Source organism: Theobroma cacao, chromosome 9, assembly GCF_000208745.1.
Source record: "Theobroma cacao cultivar B97-61/B2 chromosome 9, Criollo_cocoa_genome_V2, whole genome shotgun sequence".
Classification (NCBI taxonomy): Eukaryota; Viridiplantae; Streptophyta; class Magnoliopsida; order Malvales; family Malvaceae; genus Theobroma; species Theobroma cacao.
Genome location: NC_030858.1, coordinates 25376680 through 25403155, shown reverse-complemented (window position 1 = coordinate 25403155; position 26476 = coordinate 25376680). Strand labels below are relative to the sequence as shown.

General features: G+C 33.9%; 1 protein-coding gene across 1 annotated transcript; it reads right to left on the bottom strand.

Moving 5' to 3' along the window:
- LOC18589647 lies at nucleotides 1190–1859 on the bottom strand. Its single transcript, XM_007014703.2, has 2 exons — nucleotides 1682–1859; nucleotides 1190–1577 (listed from the first exon to the last, which is right to left on the bottom strand). The coding sequence occupies exons 1-2, from the start codon at nucleotides 1802–1804 to the stop codon at nucleotides 1506–1508; spliced, it is 195 nt and encodes a 64-aa protein (XP_007014765.2). The 5' UTR covers nucleotides 1805–1859; the 3' UTR covers nucleotides 1190–1505.

Sequence of the window (26476 nt, the reverse complement as noted above, 5' to 3'; positions counted from 1 at the left end):
ATAAAAAAAATCAATGATGGATCCTCTTTTGCTCACCAAGAAAGTGCTTCCTTGGAAGGCTTGACTTGGGGCTATTTAAGGGAGCACTGGTGTTCTTTTGAGGAGCTCGATCAAGGCTTCTTAAGGGAGCATCGGGCTCCCCGGGGGGCTCCGATGCTCCTACATGAGAAGCTTGTTTTTTTTAATTAATAAAAAAATAAAAAAATAATTATAAAAATTAATAAAAAAATTATCTTTTGACTTCTGTCACGTCAGTAATTTAACGAAAATATTAACAGTTAATTAACAATTGAACTTATATGTCTAACGAAAAATATTTTTTTAGAACAAAATATTCATTTTAAGAACCAATAGACATCCGTGTAATTATGATCAAAATTTTAAAAAATAAAAATATTTTATTCTAAAAAACATGTTTGTTAGCTAGTGAAAGATTTTTGTTTATATATTCGAAATTCATTCATTTTTTACTAATGTGAAATCTTGATATTTATATTAAAATATAAATATATTTATAATATTAAGTAAAATTAAATATAAAATGAAACTCGAATCCACTCTAAGTTGTCGAATCCACTCTAAGTTGTTTAATTGTTTGCGACGCATGACTTCGAATTTAAATTGATTTTTTTAAAAAATTAATAATTTAAATTTGAAATAACTTGAATCTAAATAATTTAAGTCATTTAAATCATTCAATTCAAACAATTTAGCCAAAGACAAATTTAAATTATTATTAAAATATAATAAAAGGTAATTTTGTTTATAGTATAAATAATATTAAGTTATAATAAAAGATATTTTAATCTTTGGACAAAAATAGATACTAAATTATAATAAAATATATTTTATTATTTTATTACTTATTTTTTGATTATTTTAAAATTATTCTTATTAATTAAATATTAAAATAATATCATAATGATAATTTGACTACTATTTTATCCTATTATCACAAAATAACCAAATATCGAATGCTTTCATCCATACAATTTGGAGAGCATATTTTCTACAATTATTGCATTATAATTAGTTAATTTTTTTGGCTCATAAATTAGTTAATCAGAATGATAATTTGCATAGAATCTATCAAAATATCGTAAGGAATTTATACTTATAGATAGTGATTCTTATACATAATTTTTTGTTGTAATTGAATAAATATTACGAGATTATAGTTAAAAAATAATTGCAAATGAAATGCACCTTCTACACTCATATAATTAGCATTGAAAATTGTTAACTTCACCCTAAATTGGAACATTGAAACATAAATCCCATGCATCTATGAACGCTGTTGCTGCAATTACTTTCTCTGTTTTAGCACCACCAGAGCTACCAAGTCAAGCAATTTCAACCCAAACGTTTAAACTTAAACAAAAAAAAAAAGGGAAAACAGAGAAACTTTTACAGTCCATCAAGGTAGCAAGCCAAAATCCATGGACACCAAACAAACCCAACAGAAGGGAGAAAGAAAAAAAGCGGTGAAGCTGAGTTTGATGGGTTCAGTTGAGTGAAGGAAGAGGAGGCAATCGCAGCACTGCTTCCTCTGTCTCATTGGGGACTGATCTCAGTATCTGCCACCAATAAAACCAAATATTATCAAAAACAGAAGAGTTCAAATTTGATTGATTTTGATGCACAGAGAGAGAGAGAGAGAGAGAGAGAGAGAAGTGGTTACTGGGTCTTGAAGAGGAGGCTTGGTGTCGTCTTTTGCAGGTCTGAAAGGGGGCTTTTCAGTCCTGAGCCGGGATTGGCTTTGGCTATTGTTGCTGGGTTTCATCGAAATCTCTGTACCTTTCATTTTTGGTTTTCGCTTCTTCCCCTTTTCTCTCCGGGCGAGCTTTAATTAATAGGAGGTATTCACCTCACACCTGGCCATTTAAACGATACCGTTCCCTGTCTTTTCCATTTGAAAGATGTATGAATTTTATATGTTATTTGTGAATAAATCCTACTATTAACTGGGCTTAGACAAAGGTCCTGAATTAAATCAGTTTATGCAACTGAGTTCTTTGTATTTTTATTGTACTGAAGCAAGTCTTTATTTTTTATTTATATCTTAAAAATTTTTATTTTTATTATTGTACTTACAAAAACTCTTAATTCGTGATCATCAAACTTAAAATCAATTGACATTTTTTTATTCATATGACATAGTGACGTGATCATGTAACAGTTGAGATGACCATGTCAAATGCCATGTGGTTGGTGTGAAAGAGAAAAAGATAAAAATAATTCACCTCAACTGATATGTGATCATGTAATCAGATCACATCATATGTTATAGGAATAGAATATACCAATCGTTATCATATCTTATGGCCATTAATTTTTTGTTACGATTTTTTTTTTAAGAAAAACACCTATAAATAACTTCACCTCATAATGGATGTGTTGAGTCCCTCCCTACTTTCCCAATCCCATTAGCAATAATGACAACATTACGCTATAAGCTTAAAAAAATGAGCATTATAAATCAATTAAAACTAACAGTTAGCCAATTTTTGCCAATTAATTAAAATTTTGCATGGAATAAAACATTAATCCAACACGATCTCCATCTGCAGTTGAAAGTGGCTGGGGAATATTTAGAAAATGAAAATGGAATGAATGAGTTGTATATTTCCATTATTCTAACATATGTGCAGTACAAGGGTTTATATACATGGGTTTAAAGGCTAAAAAAATCTAGAAAGGGTAAGAAAACTAACATTTGCTGTTACAAACTTTGTTACTAATGCCTAAAGGACTTAACAGAAAACGTTAAGACATTTATTTTCATCTTATTAAGTTGCTAGAAAATCAAAGCATCCCATGACAGCAGAGCTGATATATCTCTAACTCTGTTCCGACGTCCTTTGTTTTACTTCTGTAAACTACATAATCTACCTTATTATAAATCATTTTTAAGACTCCTCCTCAAGGTGGCATGTATATCCAAAATGCTCATCTTGCCAAGAAGAAAACTGAACTGCTTAAGTAGCAAGGCTTTGGTAAAAAAAAATCTACTAGTTGTGAGTTGGTTGATACATACTTTGGGTTTATTATTCCAGCAAGCACTTTTTTCTGATGAAGTGACAATCCATCTCGATGTGCTTGGTTCTTTCATGAAAGATAGGATTCTTGCATATATGTATTGCTGATTGATTGTCATAATAGAAGTCTATAGCTGTTGTGTGCTTGATTCCAAGATCTTACAACAAGAAAATTAACCAAATTGATTCACAACAAACTGAAGCCATTTCTCTATACTCAGCCTCAGTAGAGCTTCTAGCTATGACACTTTGTTTCTTGGACTTCCAGTTGATTAGAGAATTGCCAAGAAACATAGCATATCCAGTGACAGACCTCTTGGTATTGCAACACCCTGCCCAATCACTATCAACATAGACTTTCAACTATAATGAAGAATTTGCAGGAAATAAAATTCCCTGTCCTGGTGTAGCTTTAAGGTATTTCAATATCCGATATGTAGCTTGCAAGTGAGTATCTCCTGGTTTGTCCATGAATTGTGATAAAGTTTGCACTGCAAAAGTGACATTAGGCCTTGTAAAAGTCAGATAAATGAGCTTGCTGACTAATTGCCTATATTTACTGGGATTTGATATTTGCTTTGTATCATCAGCCTTTGTCAGCTTGCAGCTATAATCAATTGGGATTGTAACAGGCTTACACCATAGCATTCCATGTTCATTCAATAAGTCTAGAACATATTTTCTTTGACACAAAAGAAATCCTTTATATGATCTTACTATTTCCAAGCCTAGGAAATACTTTGGTGTTCCAAGGTCTTTAAGTTTAAGGCTTTTCTCCAAGTAAGTTTTTACATCCACTGCAAGGTCTAGACTAGAGCTAGCTATCACTATGTCATCCACATAGAGTAGCAAGCTAATGAAACCATCATTAGAAATCTTGGTAAATAGGGAGTAGTCAGCCTTAGATTGAACAAAACCATAATTCATCAAACATTCTGTGAATTTTGTATTCCATTGCGTTGATGCCTGTTTAAGGCCATATAAGGACTTATGAAGTTTGCACACCAATTTAACATTAGATGGATACTCTTCCTTGACCATATACCCTTGAGGCAAATTCATATAGACATTTTCATGTAAATCACCATATAAAAAAGCATTATTAATATCAAGTTGGGAGAGATACCAACCATGAATAACAGCAAGAGCAAAAAAGCATTCGAACAGTAGTGTGTTTAGTAATAGGGATGAATGTCTCATTATAATCAAACCCTTCCTTTTGAGTGAAACCCTTGGCAACTAATCTAGCTTTATACCTTTCAACAGTGCCATCATCATGCAATTTCACTTTGTAAACCCATTTACAGCCAATAGGTTGAAAACCAGAAAGAATAGGCATGACTGTCCATGTACTATTTTCCTCTAAGGCCTTTAGCTCTGTGTTCATGGCATCTGTCCACTTAGAAAATTGAATAGCTTGATGATATGAGGTAGGTTCTGGAATGTGTGATAATGCTGTGGTAAATGTTTTATGAGTAGTGGAGAGTTTTGCCGTGGAAAGACATTTCTCTTTAGGATGTGCTATGGTGGTTTTAAGAGATGCAAAGTTACTAGAAAAAGGATGTTGATAAGCTTCAAGGTATTTGGGAAGTTTCCTTAGTCTAGTACTTTGTCTGAGAGGTTCTGTAAGTGAAGAATCAGTGGTGTAAACAGTGTTTTCTATTTAGGGGTATAGTGGTTATTTTGAGAAAAATCTCTATAATCAACAAAATTAGATGGTGAGTCATCATCAATAGTTAAGTTATGAGTATGGGGCAAACCTAAATCTGAATCATGTATAGGTAAAGTACAATCTACAATGTTTGATGCATCATTATGACTTACATGGTCATTATGCAATCTTGAAAATTTTGAGTTGGAAAGGAACCATAAGAATAATTTGATGATGAGTTTGTGGTAATGTTTAATATGGAATTAGTAGCATGATGCAAAGTACTAAATGGAAATATACTTTCATGAAACACTACATCCCTAGATATGAAACATTGATGAGTAACAAGATCATATAGCCAATATCCCTTCACTCCTACAGGATATCCTAAAAAAGTACATTTTCTTGCTCTAAGTTGAAATTTTCATCTGTCTCTAGAAAGCGTTGAAGCAAAACATAAGCATCCAAAGACTCTAAGATATGAATAAGAAGGGGTTTTGTCATACATCATTTCATAGGGAAATTTATTGTTAAGAACAATTGTAGGTAGTTTATTAATCAAATGAGTTGCTGTTAGGACAGCATGTCCCCAAAATTTTGTAAGGAGAGATGATTGAAACAGTAATGATGTAACGACCGCTCCTCGATCTCTACCGATGTTTGAGTCTTGCGGCAGAACTCGCCAAGTCCCGAACAAGTGTTATTTGAAACTCTTGTTAATAAGTTATATTCATTCCATCTACTTATATATTCGCTTCGAACCGTATAACTCTTTGTAATATGATTTGATCAAAAAGTCATAATAAATTGACTTAACCTTTATTACTCATAATTGTAAAAATACATTATAGTCTAAAATCTTCAATTGTAAATTTATATTGAGTCTAGTATCCATTTATAAAAATAAAATACATTACAAATGACTCGACCTCTAGCAGCGGAGCGACTAGGAATAAAGTGCTATGAGATGCCTTTACCTATCTGCGATAGACAATATGTGCCGATGAACACACGTTAGGCCGATCACTATCTGTAAAAAGAAGATGAGGGAGGGTGAGTCTCATAGACTCAGTGATCATCGACTCTGTGAGCAGGGCGTAGATGGGAAACAAGCTTAGAGCAGATCATTTGAGTAATAAAACTAGAATATAAAATGATAACCTTATAAAACCAAATAACAAGTAAAGTATTTGTGCCTTGTAAAATAATGCCATAAAATCGTAGTGCAATACTTTCCTTGGTAAACAATGCCGAAAACAAAACGTAGTTAAATAAATTTCAATCCTAGAAATCATCTATTTCCTTTAAAAACACAATAGTTGTATCAAATCACGCACGCTCCCAAAATGTGTGACATGTAAAAATAATCGTGTACATCCACGTATATCAACTTATAATCAACTTATAAAGCACTGAAAGCTTTCAATCAAATAGGGGAGCTGCGGAAAAACATTAACTCTCAACCATGCAAAAGAGTACGAGTCTAACAACTCTCAAGGCTCTCTAGTAGGTAATCATAGATAATCAATCTGTGGACCCTCTTCCACGTAATAACAATCTGGGAGGCCCTCTTCCATCGGATGCCCACAACCATGGTAGTCTCGACGATGTTGGCTCACATTGGAGAAATTATGTGGTCACAACCACGTATATCAACTCGTGGCCTTGCCACGTATAACAACCCGTGGCCTTGCCATGTATATTCACAGACTATGGCCTAGCCACGTCTAATAGCCTGTCGACGACCCAAAGTTTCTCTAGCTAGAGCTCACTTATGCACAAGGCTCACTCTATCCCCGATGTGACATTCGACCTACTCTCGATGCCTTCGATTTGTCAAAATCGTTTTCAAAACCAAATCAAGGTTTTCGAGACTTTTGCTTTAAATCATTTGAAAACAATGTTCGATAACCTTTCAAATTGCTTTTCACATTAAAATGCATGGTGTAAACATTTGTATAAATATCGGACTAAAACCGGCTCTCAAAAGTTCTCATTTAAATAACAAGTACATTTAACTATGCATGTCACACAAAGATACAAGGCACAGATTTGATGCAAAACATTACAAAAGGGCTTGTTTACTAGTTTCTAAAACACTTTACATATATGTATATATATTTATATATATATATATATATATAGTAAACACAAACAACTTCCAAATCAATTTGCATCCACAATTGCCTATCGTTTCTACTAACTTATGCTTTCCACAATAGCAATGTATAAATCATTACAAACTATGTATTCAAATCACTTATCATTTTCTAGCAACTCATGCTTTCCACAAAACCAGTATAATTGATTACCAATCCATTTAAAAATCGCCTACAGAGGTTAACAGCTCATGCTATCCATAATTACATTTAAAGGAAACCGGCAACGTTTATTAAACATATATCAATATATAGTTTATGAAACTTTTGAAATAGACACCCCCTACGCACCTTACAATGGCAGGATATGGCTTCGCCACTAATATTTCCTCAATGGCTTACTTTATGCTTGCAACAATAATCCTTGCTTTGTCAACTTTCTGACATCATTCCAATTCAATACATTTAATAAGCTTTGCTAACAATATATGCTACATTTGCTATTCGCATTTAATTCTATACTTTCATCTCTTATTCTTAAGAGCTAGCCGTTTACACTTAATCTTTAGCGTAAACTTTGAATTACATAAACCCGACAATATGTTTTTGACTTCAAATGCCCATATCAAACTTTCTAATGACATTTATCATGTTCAAACTATTATTTTCATACTATTAATCACATATATGGCAGCAACTATAAATCCGATTTCACCAAGTAATTTTACGCTTATATGCACCATTATTCACATTTAACATGCTGCCACTAAGCACAATATCAATTCTCATTCATGTTACACCAACATTCTTAACCTTTTAAATCTTTCAGAACAACATATGTCCACAATTTCATTTTCAAGCTTTCAACTAGCATAATTGTTTCCTAACCGTACTTAAGGCATCTCATAATCATTTCACATTGCATGCCTTACTTTTTGTGATGGCTTGGATCTTTCATGCAACCTCAATATTCTTCCAAAGCTCCAATCACCAAGCAGCCAACATTATGCACAATTATTTTCTTAATGATTTTACCAACTGTAGGCCTTAAAACACAATACCATGCTTACTGTTTCTCTTTTACTTTGAATCCATCATGCATCCAAGAGTTTGATGGCTTGTATGTCACTAAATCCTCTCCAATCAAGCGAATCTTTGCTGCCACAAAACATTTCTTATAATTACCAACCCATTTTCAAAGAACATTAAAGCTGAAACCACAATCTTTACTTTGTTTCTCTTGTATCTTGAAACCAAGCTTTACACCTTCATCAACACTCGACAGTTTCTCTCTTGAATGTTGAAGACTCTTTGGGTGGTAGAATATCACAACTCTACAAGATAAAGTAAGGAATCCTCACGATTTCTCTTGAATCCTCACAACCCGAGCCTTTCCCACTTTCCTCTCTTTTTCTTTCTCTTTTTTTCCTCTCGGGTGGAGCTTCTCAAAGGCAGTTTCTTCTTTCTTTTCCTCTCTCAATGGCTGGCTCTCTCAAGTCTCACCAAGACCAATTTCTTTTTGCCTTTTACTCTTGAATCTTGGTATTTATATGGCCACCCATTTAACCAATCACAATACATGCACACATTCACCTTTTATTTTCATTTGGCCATTTTGCCAACCAATGGGTTTTCATGCACCAATTTCCTTTCTTCCACATTGGTTAAAAATCCTCCTTTACTTATCCAGATCCACTTTTTAATTTATTTCCACTTAATTCCACTTTATTTGTACCCAATGGTCTTTCATGCAACTTTCCCACCTTAATTTCCATTTGGCCTCCTCCTTGGCCAGTGACATTACATGCAACTATACTTTCTTCTCTTTTAGTCTAATAGTCACCAAGTGTCCATCATGCATAAATCCTTCATGCATTCTTTTAATCTTTAAAAATTCACATGCATGTGTTATCTTATTCATTTGTCTCATGTCCTTTTGTTTTTTTCATGGTGGGGTCCCACATGTTCCCCATTACAAATACATCCTTCCATGCATGTCTTTGCATGTAATAGCATTTGTTTCATGCATATTCCATCCTCCCATATAATCTAATTTTCCTTGGTTAGTTAATTTTCATTTAACTTCAAATGTTGAAATTGCACATAAGTCCTCAAACTTTTCCTTATTTACCATTTGACCCTCTAAACTTTTCATCCTTTACAATTTGGTCCTTCAAACATTTCGTAAACTACAATTTGATCCTTCAACTTGTTCATATTATAGCTTCACCCTTTTACATTTCATTATTTGCAATTCCACCCTTCAACTTCTTATTTTTTTCAATTAGGTCCCCTCATCATTCCTTTAATTCCAATTTCCTTCTATTTTTCTTCAATTACACTTGTACAAATAAAATATCAAATTGAAACCTCACCAAGGTGTCACCATAATATTTAAATATACACTTACCCTTTCTTGCTTTATTTAATGAAGGCACGCGAGCCTCACTTACGTCGTTTTTTCTTCAAAATTCTTTCTTACTTTTCCCCCACTTAGATTAGTCATATAGACCTATTTCATGACTAATGTCAATAACAAATAAAATATTAATATTTTAATATTATTTTACTCCAAAATTCCCCACTCTTCTCCTTAGGTCCCAACGTGTCCCATTTTGCCTCAATTCACTTCCAAATCGCCTTTTAACTCATTAATTCATTCTCGATAAAAATATTATTATTTAATTATTATTTTTTCACGTATAAAATATTTTATTCCAAAATATTTCTTTCTCCCGTCACCGCTCTTTGGCACTTAAATTTACGTTAATTGACCTTTCGTCTTGTCGATAAGGTCTTATTGACTCCTATATGAGGGTACGGGGTGTTACAATCTTCCCCACTTAAATAGAATTGGTCTTCAAATTCACGTTAGCGTCAGGTTATTAATCTCACTCTATGATAATATTTCATTTCTTCTTCATAAGGAATTTGATTTATCCACCCCGTTTACTTTTAGTTCGACTAGAACACTTTACAATGTTAGGGTACATAACTTATATCTATTATCATCTTTGAATCAAAACAATGGTACCCTTCACAATTGTTCTTTCTTGTCATTAAGATCCCAAGGATGCCTTTAACTCCATTACTAACCTTAAACATATCTTTATTTTGATTCTTGTCAAACTTCTCGACATTTATTCATTTTATACCCAAATACTATTACATAACTTATGGCATTATAAACATGCCCTATTCATTCCTATACATATTTCCAACATTAGGGGAAGTTGAATCTTTCAATCATTCCTTCATACTTCATGTTTATCTTGCATTTATGCGATTCACATCTTCTTAATTTTTTCGTTAATTGCACGATCAAAATTTCTTCCATATCATCATAACTTCACATATACGTATGTACGCACACATTTAATTGTTGACATTTATCACTATATGTAAGAACCTTGTCAATTGCATTCGGACTAAATTTCCTTTTTATTCGTTCTAATCCATAACCAAGATTCAATATCATATTCTTCTAACACATGATTCTTTTTTCACTTTTCTTAATTTTGACATTTCTAATTTACCTTTCAATTTCATTCCCATAGATCATATTTAACCAATGAACATTAGTGTTGGTCCCAAGTAAATGTGCTAGAGGGAGGGTGAATAGCACTTTTTGGCTCTTACTCAAATTGGCTTTAAGTTGAGGACAAGTTTACTATCAACAAAGACTTGTTTTATGCAAGATGAAGGAATTATTTAATAAGCAATAAAAAAAAAAATAGAGTAGACAATACACTAGAATTTATAGTGGTTCAGTCCAAGACCTACATCCACTACCTTGATTGGTCAACCAAGGATTTTTTAAATCAATCCACTATAAAAGGTGAAATTCACAAGCTTTCACCAAGCTTTACAATGACTTTTACTAGGTTCAGCCAAAACCTTTCACAATGATTTTTATCGGGATTAACTAAAACCCAACAACTAACTTTTCTAAGCTAAGTTAGAGCCTATACACTTAATCAAGCAATCCAAGTTTGAATAAATCCCTTAGAGTGACTCGCTCACCCTAAGTATACAAGGAGAAGAGATATAAAGGTGTACCTATGATCACTGACTTGATCTAAGCAGTACAAAGTGAAGTGCTTGAATCTTTTACAGGGATAGGAGTGAAGTGCAGAAAGTATGCTAAAGGTTTTTGTAATTTTTTGAGCTCTTTTTGGACTTTGAAGCCTTAATTACATTTTCTAGCCGTCGGGAGCCTTTTAAATACTTGAAAAATCAACTTTGATAGGTGTTAGGAAGTTTTTGATCACTGGAAATAGTTTGGTAGCAGTTTTGGCCGTTAATCTGTCTTCTAGTGTTCAATTTAAATTTTCTGACAGAATGATCTTAGTTGACTAACTGCGCTTTTAGTCGACTAAGTTATCTTTGTCTTCTGATCCCAATTTTTGGCAGTGAGCACTTAGTTGACTAACTTCCTTCTTAGTCGATTAAGTTGTTTTTGTCTTGAAGTTCAGATTTTTGGCAGTAGGCTCTTAGTTGGCTAACTTACTTCTCGGTCGACTAACTCTTCTCTGTCTCTCAAACCTCTTGAGCTCGCCAACTTCTAATTTGAATTTTAGCTAACTAATACCCTTCATTATCTAACTAAGAGGCTTCTGTTTTATTGATCAATTGTAGCTCTTTATTCATATGATTTTTGATATGAGCTTTTGAATGATTGATTTATTCTTGGCCTATAATTTTGTCCTGCACACTCAAGTAGAAATATTAGACACAAATGAGTGGGAATGTTTTATTATCATCAAAAACTAATGGAGCCAACAATCTCCCCTTTTTTTATGATGACAAAACATTCCTTGATTAACAGCATAATGTTTATTGGTTCCTTTTTGTTTTGCAGAAAATGGAGGTTTTTCTCCCCTTAAATGTGTGCTTCCTTTTAGTGTGTGCATATTTTATTATTCATTTTAGCAAGTTTTTATTTATGTCATACAGATAATGACATTATATATTCAGAATATATTTATGCAGACATATAGGATAATCAACAATAGGTGACTGGTTGACAGAATATTATCAATATTTCAGTTAATTGTCTGTCATCAACATATTGTTATCAGATTTTATTAATGCCATTAATCATCCAACATATATAGTATAATCAGCATCCATATACATTTTCAACCAAATTTCATTCACAATATAATAAAAATTAATTAGTAGTATAACAGCCCAACATTGGCATCAAATCATTAAACAACAGCAATCAAACTACCATAAACATCAAGAACAGACTTAAATGTTAAACCATCAACATCCCATTTTCAACACAATAACATAAACAACAAAGTTCAAATGTTCAACTGTCAACAGAACAAAAACAACAGAAAAATAAACACAGTAGTCATTGTTTTGTTTTTAAATTGCCCTTAGATAATTTCTACTTTTTTTCTCCCCTATACTTTTTATAATTACTCCCCCTTTTTGTTATTATCAAAACCAGGGGGTGTTCAATCAAACTTTGAGGAGGCTAAAGGGGTAGACTCATCAGTGCCAAAATAGAAATTAAGGGGTTTAGGTGAGGGTTCAGGTGATGGTCTTTTGGTTGAGGCTTTAGGAGAAGATTGGTCTAAAATTTACAATGGGTCTTTTGCAGAGGAAATGGCTGAGGGTTTGGCTTTTTCTGCTATCCTAGAGAACTTTATTCTCTTGAGGAATTTCGTTTTTGTGGCCATGGTCTTCCTTCTTTTGCCAAGTGGTTTAGGTTACTCTTGTGCTGGTGCTGTAACTTTTCCTTTATCTTTACTAGGTTGGGCTATCATGACCCAAATTTTGGGCCATGATCGGCGCATGGGCCCAATGGATGTAGTCCACTAAGCCCAAGCAAGTCTATTAATATAACCTGTTCATCATTCCATCAAAAGTTTCTAAGTCACATTTCAAAACTTCGAATCAAACTAATACTAAGCATTGCCAACGTAGTAGCATTACCAATCAAATATACATGTATTGTCTAAAACATATGTCTTAATAATTTACATGGAGTTTGTCTATACACAACAAAAGAGTACTCGACTGCCAGTGGAGAGACTCGAGCGAAAGTACAACTACTGAATGCCGAGACACTTACCAAGAGTCAAATCTACGAGGACACCTCGACCTATTTATCGACTGCCTCCTGATATGAAAACATGAAGTTGAAAACGGTGAGTATAAACCCAGTGAGTGAACAAAGGAAGGGAACACGCAAACAATAAGGAAGATTTAAAGAAATCATGATGCATTTATCTTTAAAACAATGCATTTTAGTTTAGTTCTTATTAAAACCCCTCATGTGAACCCCAAATGAGTAAATCACTTGATGAAAAGGGTCCATGCCCAACAAAAGTTTTGAAGAGGGAAAACTTTAATATCATTCATGAAATTCAAGTCAGGTAAACGATGGGTCCTCATTGCAGCGGAAAGGCATTCTCGCTGAACGATATTGGGCTCAAGTTATTAACTGAACGAGGGTTTCTCTCTAAAATTCCTCATTTCAAACTTAATAAAATAAACCCCTAAATGTTGGGAGTCCATGATCAGCTATGGTGTAATTGAAATAGGAAAATATGGCAAAACAAGTAAGATAGCATAATGGACAGAAAGTTTCTCGCTGCAGCGAGATTCAAGATAGCATTTTCACTGTAGCGAGAACCAAGTTAGGCAGACCCCTCAAACCCGAGAGTTTCTCACTGTAGCGAGAAACAGAGCACCAAAGAAAAGTTTCCATTCTCTCAAGAAAAAGGCCATCCTGCTGAAATGACAAAATCAACATGAACATGTTTTAGAAATTTTTCTAAAGATCAACATGTACAAAACCATATACCATACTCATGAACTTTCTATAACACACATATCTATGTATGTATATATATATATATATATCCATCATCATGCACACCCTCCCATCATCATCAGCTCATATGCACTCCCCACTAGCACATGGCCAGGTTAGTATCGATTTATACGCACTCCCACTCGTACATAACGGGGTCAGCATCGGCTTATGCGCACTCCCACTCGCACATAGCCAGGTCAATATCATTACACAATGTTATTCATCAATGCATAACATATATTCGTATATGGTTCATACAGATACAATTATATCTCCCAAAACAATTTCACATGATATATCAACATGAAATAGGAGCACATAGGTTCGTCCTTTTACACATTTCACATTTTCACAATATCAAAACAATTTATCAAGGGCTTGTTCCCTGGCACACATTTTTAAAGAAAAGTTGGAATAAATCATTCCAATGTTTCATACAGATACAATTATATCTCCCAAAATAATTTTGAAATACAAGTTCATTCACCAGTATTTTGTTGAACCTTTAGTCGACTCTAACTTCCCTAATGGTCTAAATGGGATTGTGGGGCTTCGTTGGGACTTAATCATCACATTAGCATCACAATTAAGTCAATTCACATACTTATAAATTCTAAAAGCTTTCTCTTAGCTAGCTTCCAATTGCCATTTAAGTGGCTATCTATGTTCACTATCCTAATCACTCTAAAGTGAATGAACAACCTCAACTACCAAAACACCTACAAGTCTAAACATTATTCATTCTCAACACTAAAAAATCAATTCTAATTTACTACTTACCTTGATAGCTTTGTAAAATTAAAATTCTTTCCAATAATTCTCCAAGCTATTGTAAAAGCTCCCTTTTTCTCTCTCTAAACACCTAGCTAGTGAGAGAGAATATGAAAGTAGAATTTTTCAAGGGTTTTAAAGTGAGAAAGTGAAAGAGTACAAGGGTTCTATGCAAAAGTGCACAAAAACTTGAAAATTAGAGCTATTTTGAGGAAGATTATGGAGCTTTCATATCAAGCTTCCATGGAGGATGAAAGCAACATGAAAGAGAAGAAGGAAGAAAAAGAAGAAGTTGTTGGAAAATGGGAAAAGAAGCTGTTGGAAGATGATATTTATAACTCAAGCTTATCCACTCCACTTAAATTACCAAAATGCCCTCAACAAGTTAGCTTGTTTTCCTCTAATCCTTTATGTAATCTTTTAGTCTTTTGACACAAAACAAAGTCCAAAATGTGAAAACTTAAAAATTTTGACCGAAGGTGAAAAATGACCATTTTGCCCCTACCGTGAAAACCATCATCATTTTGATTTCTTTCGTCATTTTACCCATATTTTTATCATTCATTTATGACTTAGGTCTACTTAGGCCTTAATATTGTTTAAAACTTACTTTTAGGGACTTACTAAGGAAATGACGAAACTACCCTTAGCTCGTGTTATTGTGTCTATGCTTAGTTACAAGCCTATAGAGGTCGAGGTCTCATATAGGCAGTTTGCTCTGCAATGTGCATTGACTTAGGGGATGTTCTAACAGATGCTTGCTTCTTAGCTTTAGCCTTTGTTGCCTCTTTCTTTGCTTGTTCTTCTTGAACCATTTGATGAAAAACATCCATGATTGATATTTCCTCAGAGTTAAGAGGTGATGGCTGTTCCTGCTAAGGTTCATGATGGGATGGAGAATTTTCAAATGAGCCAAGCACTTCAGTGCCTTGATTTGATTCATCTTTATTTTGAGGCTTAGGAGTTTGAGATTTCCTTGGTTGATTAACTTCTAGTTCAGAACCTTCGGCTTGAATGACAGGACTTGCAGCTTGAAAAGTGGAACCTTCTACCTAAAAGGTAGGACCTTCAGCAGCCTGTCCTATTGGTGATTGGCTTGAAGTAGCAGAAGTGTATGCAGCAGCAGGTTCAGAAGTCAATTTGCCTTTTCCTTTCATCACATTTTCAAGTTCTTCCAACTTTTCTTTAATTTTCTGCATCCTTACAACCTGGTCTGTGAGCTTTCCATCAATTCGCATCAACAGATTCAGAACCATTTCATTTGAGAACTAGGAGGGGGTTGCTTCTGATTGAGCAAGAAGAGAAGATTCTTCTCTTGGAGTAACCTTGGAGGTTTTAACAAACTTTTCTCCATCAAGTTTTTACCCCATCTTAGGTAGACTTCCAAGATAGATAGCTTGGTCCTTACTTTTACTTGATCTAGTTCATACCTAGAATTCCATATTCCCTTTTTCTTAACTAGTGAGGTGATCACATTTCCATATGGTAGATTTATTTTATCAATTTGACATGTTTTCCTCATTCTCTCAATCATAAATCGCCTTAAGTTGAGTGAAGCACCACTAAAGGCATGCTCCATCAACGACATGTCCTGAAGGCTGACATAGCTAAAGTTTTCACTTTTTCGTGAATATTTACAGTAATGAAATAATGAAGAATTCTAATATGAGGGCTTTTGATTAGACAAACATTACTTTTGGATGAATATTTTTCTTTCTGCCCTATGATTATCTCCCACAGAGATGAAAGGTCATAATTCTCAGGAATTTCATAATCACCCTCATCACATTCAATTTTAAGCAGATTTTCTAAATCTACAGCAGTCACCACAAACTTTTTTCCATTTAAGAAGACAATCAAACCATCATTAATGAAATCATTAGGATCCTCACGTTCATCCTTATCTAAAGCTATGCTTCCATAAAATTCTTTTACCAGACTAGCACTATATGTTCTGTTCTTAAAAGTGCTAAATTTCTTCAGTTTCATTTCCTCAAAATAATAAGATAATCTTATTTAGATTTTAGGGTTTTCATCGAAGCTCCCCTAGTCAATAAATTTGCCACATGTAATCAGAGCATTTTTAACTTTCTTGGACCTATCCTCATGGGCTTTATTTCTAAACTTTGAGGATAGAATCTTACCTTTCTTGGAGGATTTTCCTTTATCTTTGTTTTTCTTTCCTCTGTGTTCCTTCTCTATCTGTTTTTTCCTAATTTTCTTAACCACAGAGGCGGACACAATCTTCTTCTTCTTCTTTTTCTAAATTTTTGCTTGTGGACTCGTTTCCATTGGCCATTTGCCCTTCTTCGTTTCCAAAATTTCTTTAGACAAGGAAAATTTTTTCATTTGGTTTTGAGATGTTTCTAGCTTGGGGTTTTGTGGTTTTGAGAGGAAAGAGTTTCGGTTTAGAAAAGGTCAGTTTCAGATGAGAGAAAATGAAGGGAAAATGAGTTAAGAGTGGCTAATTCTTCTCAAAACTGTCTGACTCCCCCTCTTTAAATGTGGTTGGTAACTTCATCTTTTCAAAATTCAAAAATTTGCCTCTCAATTTTATTTACAAGTTAGGCAATTTTTCTCTTCTTTTTCTTCGCCCGGTAGACTGTTTCTTTTTATTATTTTATTCATTCTCTCTTTATCTGACTGAGTCTTATTATTTAAAGAGAGAAAATACTCTTAGTTGATCAAGAGATTCTTAATCGACTAAGTCCTTACTGTTTTGTGAATGAAAACTCAAAAAAATATTTCTTACAGTTCCTGCACATTAACCATCCCTAAATTTCTCATAATTTCATAAAATCTTTTCTCATTTAGGGGTTTGGTGAATATATCAGCTAATTGTTTCATGGTGCTAACAAACTCAATTTTAATGTCTCCTTTAATTCCATGATCTCTAATAAAGTGATGCCTAATTTCAATATGTTTGGTCCTAGAGTGTTGGATAGGATTCTTTGAGATGTTGATGGCACTTGTGTTATCACAAAATATTGGTACATTATGCAAGATTATTCCAAAGTCTTTTAATTATTATTTGATCCATAAAATCTGAGCACAGCAACTACCTAAAGAAATATATTTAGCTTTAGTTGTGGAGAGTACAACTGAGTTTTGTTTCTTACTCGACCAGGATACAAGCTTATCTCTTAGAAACTGACATGTTCTACTAGTGCTCTTTCTATTTATTTTGCTTCCAGCAAAGTCTGCATCTGAATATCCAATAAGATCGAAGGATGTTCCTCTAGGATACCACAATCCTAAATTTGTGTGTCTATAAGGTATCTAAAGATTCTTTTTACTGCAGTCAAGTGTGACTTTTTAGGTTGTGATTGAAACCGTATACACAAACATACACTAAATTGAATATCATGCCTGCTAGCAGTTAAGTACAGCAGGGATCCAATCATACCTCTATAAAGCTTTTGATAAACACTTTTTCCTTTTTCATCAGCATCAAGTTTGGTGGATGGACTCATTGGTGTGCTAATTGATTTCAGCTTCAGCATGTCAAACTTTTTCAGCATATCTTGAATGTATCTTTCTTGGCTAATAAAGATTCCTTCCTCACTTTGTTTGATTTGAAAGCCAAGAAAGAATTTCAGCTCACCCATCATGCTAATTTCAAATTCACTCTGCATCTCTTCAGCAAAGTTCTTGCATAAAGCCTCATTAGTTGCACTAAACACAATATCATCCACATAGATTTGAATAATAATTAAATCATTCAAGCATTTTTTGACAAATAGTGTTGTATCAATGATTCCTTTACTATATCTTTTCTCAACTAAAAACCTAGAAAGTCTTTCATACCATGCTCTTGGAGCTTGTTTTAGTCCATACAATGCCTTATGAAGTTTGAACACATAATCTGGTTTTTCACAGTCCTCAAATCCGGGGAGTTGTTCAACATATACTTCTTCTTGAAGAAAACCATTTAAAAATACACTTTTTACATCCATTTGGAATAATTTGAAGTTCATGAAACACGTAAATGCAAGCAATAATCTAATGGCTTCAATCCTAGCAATAGGGGTAAATGTCTCATCATAGTCAATGCCTTCTTCTTGGTTATACCCTCGAGCTAGTAACCTAGCTTTGTTCTTAATAACATTTCCTTGCTTATCTACCTTATTTCTAAAGACACATTTTGTGCCAACAATAGGATGATTAATTGGACTAGAAACTAGAGTCCATATTTGGTTTCTCTCAAATTGATCAAGCTCTTCTTGCATGGCCAATATCTAGCTTTCTTTTTTTTTCTGCCTCCTCAAAGCTTTTAGGCTCAATTTGTGAGATGAAAGCTGTGAATTCACATGTTTCTCTAGTTCCTCTCCTAGTCTTGACTCCTTGAGAAGTACCACTTATGATTTGCTCTTGCGGATGATCCTTGATATACCTCCAGCTCTTTAAAAGATCATTTTGTTAATTTTCAGTCCTTTGCAAGGTTTCTAAGGGTGGAGGTTCTATTTCTCTTCTTAGGAAATTTTCTTCACTATTTTTCTGGTCATCTATGCTCATTTCTTCCATTTGTCTTTCAAGGTCATCCGTATTATCTTCATCAGCAAGAATTTCCTTTTGCAAGGCATTGGATTCATCAAAAACTACATGGATAGACTCCTTAACGGTTAAAGATCTTTTGTTAAAGACTCTATAAGCTTTTGAGTTCAATGCATATCCTATAAATATAGCCTCATCACTTTTAGCATCAAACTTTCCTAGAGGATGTTTTCCATTGTTCAACAAAAAGCATTTGTAGCCAAAGCTTCTAAGGTGAGAGATGTTTGGTTTTCTATCTTTGTATAGTTCATATGGGGTTTTTGATATCATGTCTTTTATTGACACTCTATTAAGGAGGTAAGCTGCTATGTTTACAGCTTCTACCCAAAAGTACTTTGGTAAATTATTTTCATAAAACATTGTTCGAGCCATCTCTTTTAAGGTTTGAATTTTCCTTTCTACAACTCCATTTTGCTGTGGTGTTCTAGGTGTAGAAAAATTATGATCCAACCCCTTTTCATTACAAAAGTTCTCAAACTCATCTCCTTCAAACTCACCTCCATGATTACTCCTAATGCTAACTATGACCAGTCCCTTTTCATTTTCAACCGTCCTATAATGATTTATAAATGCAGGTAGAGTATGATTCTTATGAGCAAGAAAATAGACCCAAGTATACCTTGAGTAGTCATCAACTATCAGAAAGCCATATGATTTGCCTCCTAGGCTAATTGTGTTAATAGGTCTAAATAAATCAATGTGCAGCAGTTCAAGAGGTCTAAAGGTGGAGACAACCTTTTTGGTTTTGAAAAATGTTTTAATTTGTTTACCTAGTTGACATGCATAAAAAAATTGCTCATATCCAAATTTAAGCTCAGGCAATCCTATAACTAAATTTTTTCTTATCAATTTTGAGATAGTATGCATGCTCACATGTCCAAGTCTCCTATGCCATAACCGACCATCATTTTCAACATTTGCCATAAGATGTTTCACAATCTACTTTAAGATCTTCAAGAAATATAACATACATATTCTTAATTCTTTTTCCTATAAATGAAACTTTGTAAGTACTTATGTCTATCACTTCACATTTATTTGAGTCAAAGCATACCTTAAATCTTTTATCACACAATTGGCTGATACTTAACAAATTGTATTTCAAACCTTTAATCAGCAACACATGACTAATTCGAGCTTGAGAGTTCTTACCAATGGTTCCTATACCATAAATTCTACCTTTTGAATCATCACCAAAAGAAAGGGTACCTCCCTTTCTCTTATCCAGCTAAGCAAACAATATTTCGTTTCTAGTCATGTGCCTTGAGCAGCCACAGTCTATATACCATGGTTCTTTTTCCTTTGGTTGAGCTCTTGTGTATGTGTCTTTTCGAGTTGGCTCAACCTACAAAACAAATTTTTAGTTTTTCTTAATAGGTACCCATACTTTGATGGGTCCTTGAAGGTTAGTTGCAACATAGGATCCTTTTGGAACTCAAATTTTTCTTGTTTTCTGCATGCTTCTTTTTCTATAGCAGTCATAAGATAAATGTCCAAGTTTTCCACAATTATAACATCTAGGTGAAACATAATCAGAATTTTTCTTAAAGTATGTGTTTCTTTTTGATGTCACTTCCCTTAAACTTTTAAGATTAGCATTTTTTTCAACTGCTTTTTGTAAAGCTTCAGTTCTACTTTCCAATTCTAATTTTAGAATTTCATAATCTATTTTTGAATGTTCTAGTTCTGTTTGAAGAATGTTTCTTTGTTCAAAAACAAATATGAAGTCATATCTAATTTTTTCTAAACTTGATTCAAGAGATGCAGTCTTTTTCTTTAAAGTTTTGTATTTTGAAGCTAGTTTTCAAATTCATCATAAAGACATTCATACTCTTCTTGAAGTTCATCAATAGAAATATCACAAGGGGTTGGAGATACCTCGGATTCATCATCCCTTGCCATCAGACATAAATTTACTCTTTCTTTAGCTTTTTCTTCTTCATTATCAAAACTTCAAGTATCACTATCTGACCAAGTAGTAGCCACCATTGGCTTCCTTGATTTTTTGTTTTTCTTTGGCATTTCTTCCTTTAGCAAAGGGCATTCTTAGTCGAAGTGTCCTGACTTTTTGCGTTTGAAGTATATAAGCTCTTCCTTATTGTTGGACTCATTTTTATTTTTGGTTCTCCATCAAGAGCCTTGATCTCTTCTATATTCTCTTTTAGCCAATCTCCGGTTTCTTAGGTTCATAAGCTTTTTGGACCCTATTGCAACCATAGCCAGTTCCTCATCATCATCACAAGATAAACTATCCAATTCTTCTTCAAGGATGCTAGCTTTTAAGGCAATGCTTTTCTTATTTTCTTTAGCTTCTCTCTTGTCTTCTTTTTCCTTTTCCTTAAGTTCTAGCTCGTGAGTGAGAAGAGACCTACAAATTTCATCAAGGGTTATTACATTTAAGTCCTTGGCTTCACGAATGGCAATTACCTTTGGCTTCCAATTTTTAGGCAGGCTTCTAAGAAATCTTTTGACAATTTCATGTTCGGGAATTGGTTTGCCTAGTTGACTAAGTTTATTTGTGATGTTTGTGAACCTATCTAGCATGCTGGTGATATCTTCACTAGGTTCCATCTTAAACATCTCATAATTATGGGTTAAGAGAGCTATCTTAGACTCCTTGACTTGTGAAGTCCCTTCATGAATAATCCTAAGTTTATCCCACCCTTGTTTAGCTGTGGTACAGCTTGACATTTTGTTGAATTCAGTGGGAGTTAAAGCATAATGTAGTGTATTGATTGCCTTAAAGTTTGTTTGGACTTTTTTGGTTTCAACTTCGGTCCGTTCAGACCTTGTCTTAGGAATCATCTCGTTGGTTACAACATTTAAGGTTGAAAGAATAAAGGGACCATCAGTAATGACATCCCACATCTCATAGTGTATTGCCCTTATATATATTGACATTTTAATACTCCAATAGGGGTAATTTGAGCCATCAAACAAAGGTGGTCTGTTTGTTGATTGTCCCTCAGCAACTACTGATTTTTGAAGAGTCATTAGGATCTCCCTTAGAATGCTAAGCCTAGATAATGAGGGATTGGCTTTGATACCACTTGTTGGTCCCAAATAAATGTGCTAGAGGGGGGGTGAATGGCACTTTTTGGCTCTTACTCAAATTGGCTCTAAGTTGAGGACAAGTTTAAAATCAATAAAGACTTGTTCTATGCTAGATGAGAGAATGATTTAGGAAGGAATAAAAATAAAAGCAAAAACAAAAATAGAGTAAACAATATACTAGAATTTATAGTGGTTTGGTCCAAGATCTACATTCACTATCTTAATTGTTCAACCAATGATTTTCCAAATTAATCCACTATAAAAGGTGAAATTCGCAAGCTTTCACCAAGCTTTACAATGACTTTTACCAAGTTCAGCTAAAACCTTTCACGATGGTTTTTATTGGGATCAACCAAAACCCAACAACTAACTTTTTTAGGCTAAGTTAGAACCTATATACTCAATCAAGCAATCCAAGCTTGAATAAATCCCTTAGAGTGACTCATTCACCCTAAGTATACAAGGAGAAGAGAAATAAAGTTGTACCTATGATCACTGACTTGATCTAAGTGGTACAAAGTGAAGTGCTTGAATTTTTGACAAGGATAAGAGTGAAGTGCAAAAAGTATGCTAAAGGTTTTTGTAATTTTTTGAGCTCTTTTTGGACTTGGAAGCCTTCATTACATTTTCTAGCCATTGGGAGCCTTTTCAATAGTTGAAAAATCAGCTTTGATAGGTGTTAAGCAGTTTTTGATCATTGGAAACAGTTTGGTGGTAGTTCTAGCCATTAATCTGTCTTCTAGTGCTCAATTCAAATTTTCTGACAGAATGATCTTAGTTGACCAACCGTGCTCTTAGTCGACTAAATTGTCTTTGTCTTCTCATCCCAGTTTTTGGTAGTGAGCACTTAGTCGACTAGTTTCCTTTTCAGTTGATTAAGTTGTTTCTATCTTGAAGTTCAGATTTCTGGCAGTAGGCTCTTAGTCGACTAACATACTTATCGGTCGACTAAGTCTTCTTTGTCTCTCAAACCACTTGAGTCCGCTAACTTCTAATTTGAATTTTAGCTGGCTAATACCCTTCATTATCCAACTAAGAGGCTTCTGTTTTGTTGATCAATTGTATCTCTTTATTCATATGATTTTTGATATGTGCCTTTGAATGACTGATTTATTCTTGGCATATAATTTTTGTCCTGCACACTCAAGTAGAGATATTAGACACAAATGAGTGAGAATGTTTTATTATCATAAAAAACTAATGGAGCCAAAAATTAGGGTATAATCAATTCTAGATTACCCTTTTGGATGTTTAAGTTACCATTCAACTTACATCCTACCATAAGTTTTCTCTCATGTAATCCATATGGATTCTCATTATGCCTATGGATAACTTTGCATAATTTATTGTTCATACTCTATCTTATCATCTCTAATCATATGCATAATTTTCATTATACCATGTACCCTTGCATCATAATGTCATTAATCACATCTCAATTACCAAATATCCTTTTTATCAAGTTGCAATCCAGTATTTGTATATGCTTTACAATCTTATTGATCCTTCAAGATTCATCTTTACTTGATTATTGCTTCTTACGCAATACCACCAATCCTAAAATCATCTTCATTTCTCAATTATCCTTCATACCTCTAACATATATATTATATCCTTATTGCATTCCAACATTACCTAATCACTTAAGATTTAGGCTCATTTGAATCATGCATGACTCATACATTTTCGAATTTCAATTTCTATAATACATTTGGAGGTTTTCATTAACCGACTTCATTATCACGATTACCTTCAATCATCTTTTGTACTATTCCTTTATACCAATGTAACATCATTCCTCTTTAACCATCATACGATTAGTACTTGTAATTGCAAAACTTGAAACAGGATTTTACTTAAACTTCCCAATGTCATTGCAAGTATCCACTTTCACTTACAACTTTCCTTTTTGTAACTACACCATTTAATGCTTGTTTTCACAAGATTTATAACAGGATTCCTCTTGAGTATTTCCTTATAAATACCCACCTTAAGCTTATGTCTCACAACATATGATTACATAACTCGTGGTTTAGCCATTAGGCTCCTTAGCAAGTTCCAAATACCACATTACATCCATGTGCTAATAAAATATTCCAAAGTAATATCAACTATCATTCTTGCCACATATAGTTTGGCACATCCTTTTCAAAACTTTGGTGCATTTCTGAACACTTAATTACTTATTTGTTCATTAACCTTTCATTCCAAAAAGAGTGCACTTATTCTCCAAGATATTTGAATGCATACTCATATATTCATACCTCCGTTTATGTTCATAGGTTTCTAGTATGCCATATTATTGACCATGTGTTGTTACTAATCCTTTTTCTTTCAATTAAGTCAAGATAAGATTTGTAAATCCTCATAGTAATACTTTATATTAGCTCATTTGCTATGACAACCTTGTAATCCTTCATTCACAATTTCTTCACTTGGTTTTGGCATTATTTTATCAATGTATCATACTTTCATCTAAATTTCCACTTACTCTTACCTTAGCCTTTGACAAGGCTTTATCTCTTGTCTCATTTATTTCTTAGGATTTGACTTTAGTCAACATAGTGTTCATCTTAATACTACACATTGTAGCTTATCTCAATGTAGCCATCTCAAGAACTTTCCAACTTCTCTTTCAATTACATGCCAATCTATAAGGTAATAAAGAAACTTTTTAATTCTTTCATATAAACATTCTTCAAACACTTAAAACTCCAAATAAAAAAGCTCAACATCAAGACCAATGACCATAATTCAGCTTGTATGTTCATCATCATGCCACTCACCACTTGCTCATGCCTTCTAGACATGAAATGTTCTTAGCACTGTGGCGTTGGATAGTCAGTGCTGCATTAAGCAGTTGTTGGAAATTGGGTGGTTTCAACGCTGCAGCACTAAAGAGTCAACACTGCGGTGCTGTGGCTACTAGAAATTTCTTTATCAAAGTAATTCTTCAACCTTTAAGGTTACTACACAGATCATGCTCAACCATCTGGTTTTCCTCTAGGCCTATACCATAATTTCCATAACCATGTGTATATTCTCTTTTACTTATCATATGCACTAGGCCAAGTCAATATTTTCAAACTGATATTATCCTTTAACACTTATCATCAATCAATAAGTCCCACTTTAGGACAATCTTGCCATATTGTGCAACAAATTCTTAATATATAATACCACACACATAATTATTTACCATTTATAACATCCCACAATTCCTTAATATCCACAACTAATTGTCTTTCTTGTCTTGTAACTCAAATAGTTTACTGACTTTCAACTTAAAATTGCCATGGAAATAGTTCATCTTGGTCAACACCTTATGCTCACATTATTATTAATTCAAGAATTCATCTTTCCTAAGTTCCATAATTACTTCCAATAGTATATTTTGTGTCAATTATCATCTTGTATTGCCATGGCACTATGTGCCTCCATTCTTACCATTAATTGTACTCCACAAGATATAATTAGAAGATTTACATACTTCGACCAATGCTAATCCTAATCAATAATGCATGAAAATTCCAGACACTCAACAAATCATTAGATTAGCTACTACATAACCTATTTAAACCACATGAAATCAACCATGTTTCAAATCCTCCAAACACATAAATCACAACTACAATTTAATCCAACTACATTAGCATAGTCTCATAATCATACTAGTTTCAAATAAACTATTTGACTTAACTAAGAACTATCGCTATCCGGACCCGTACACATTGACGGATCATATTCCAAATCGTCCTTGGCCTCTTAAGGATCCTCTTCATCCTCACCATTCTCACCTTGATGTTCATTCACATAATCTTCCCTACTAATGGGTGCAACACCTCTCCCATAACCAGGAGGAAAATCTTGAATAGTAGATATTTCCTTGGACGATAGTTTTCGACGGTTACTTTTTTCACTTTCTCATTGTTCTTTTTCTTAAGATCATTTGCAGTATACGCCATCCTTTCAACACTTTGCTAGCTCTTAAATATTATTTTGCCTCCCGAGGGAATCCATCCAATAGGAATTCGAGACAAGTTGCTTTCTGGGCTTTCACACTGTTGCACATAACGGCTCCGAGCAGTGTAATCCATCGATCCCTTTTCAGTACTATGGGAATCATTCCTTTTCTCCCCTGCTCATGATGAGTTATAGGGGCACCTCAAAAACATGTACACAATCATGCGTTAATTCTTAACCTTTTACGTACCAAGACAAAGGTAGGCTTCTAGATGAATAAGAGTTTATGTAGCCTCTTTCCCTTGACTCGTGTTGTGCATCCACAATCCAAGGATAGGACACTGCACTAACTCTAATACTTCACTGATAGACATAGGAAATCCTGGGCCTTAACTAAACCTAGGGCTCTGATACCAAGTCCGTAACGACCACTCCTCGATTGCTACCGACATCTGAGTCTTGCAAGAGAACCTGCAAGTCCCGAACAAGCGTTATTTGAAACTCTTGT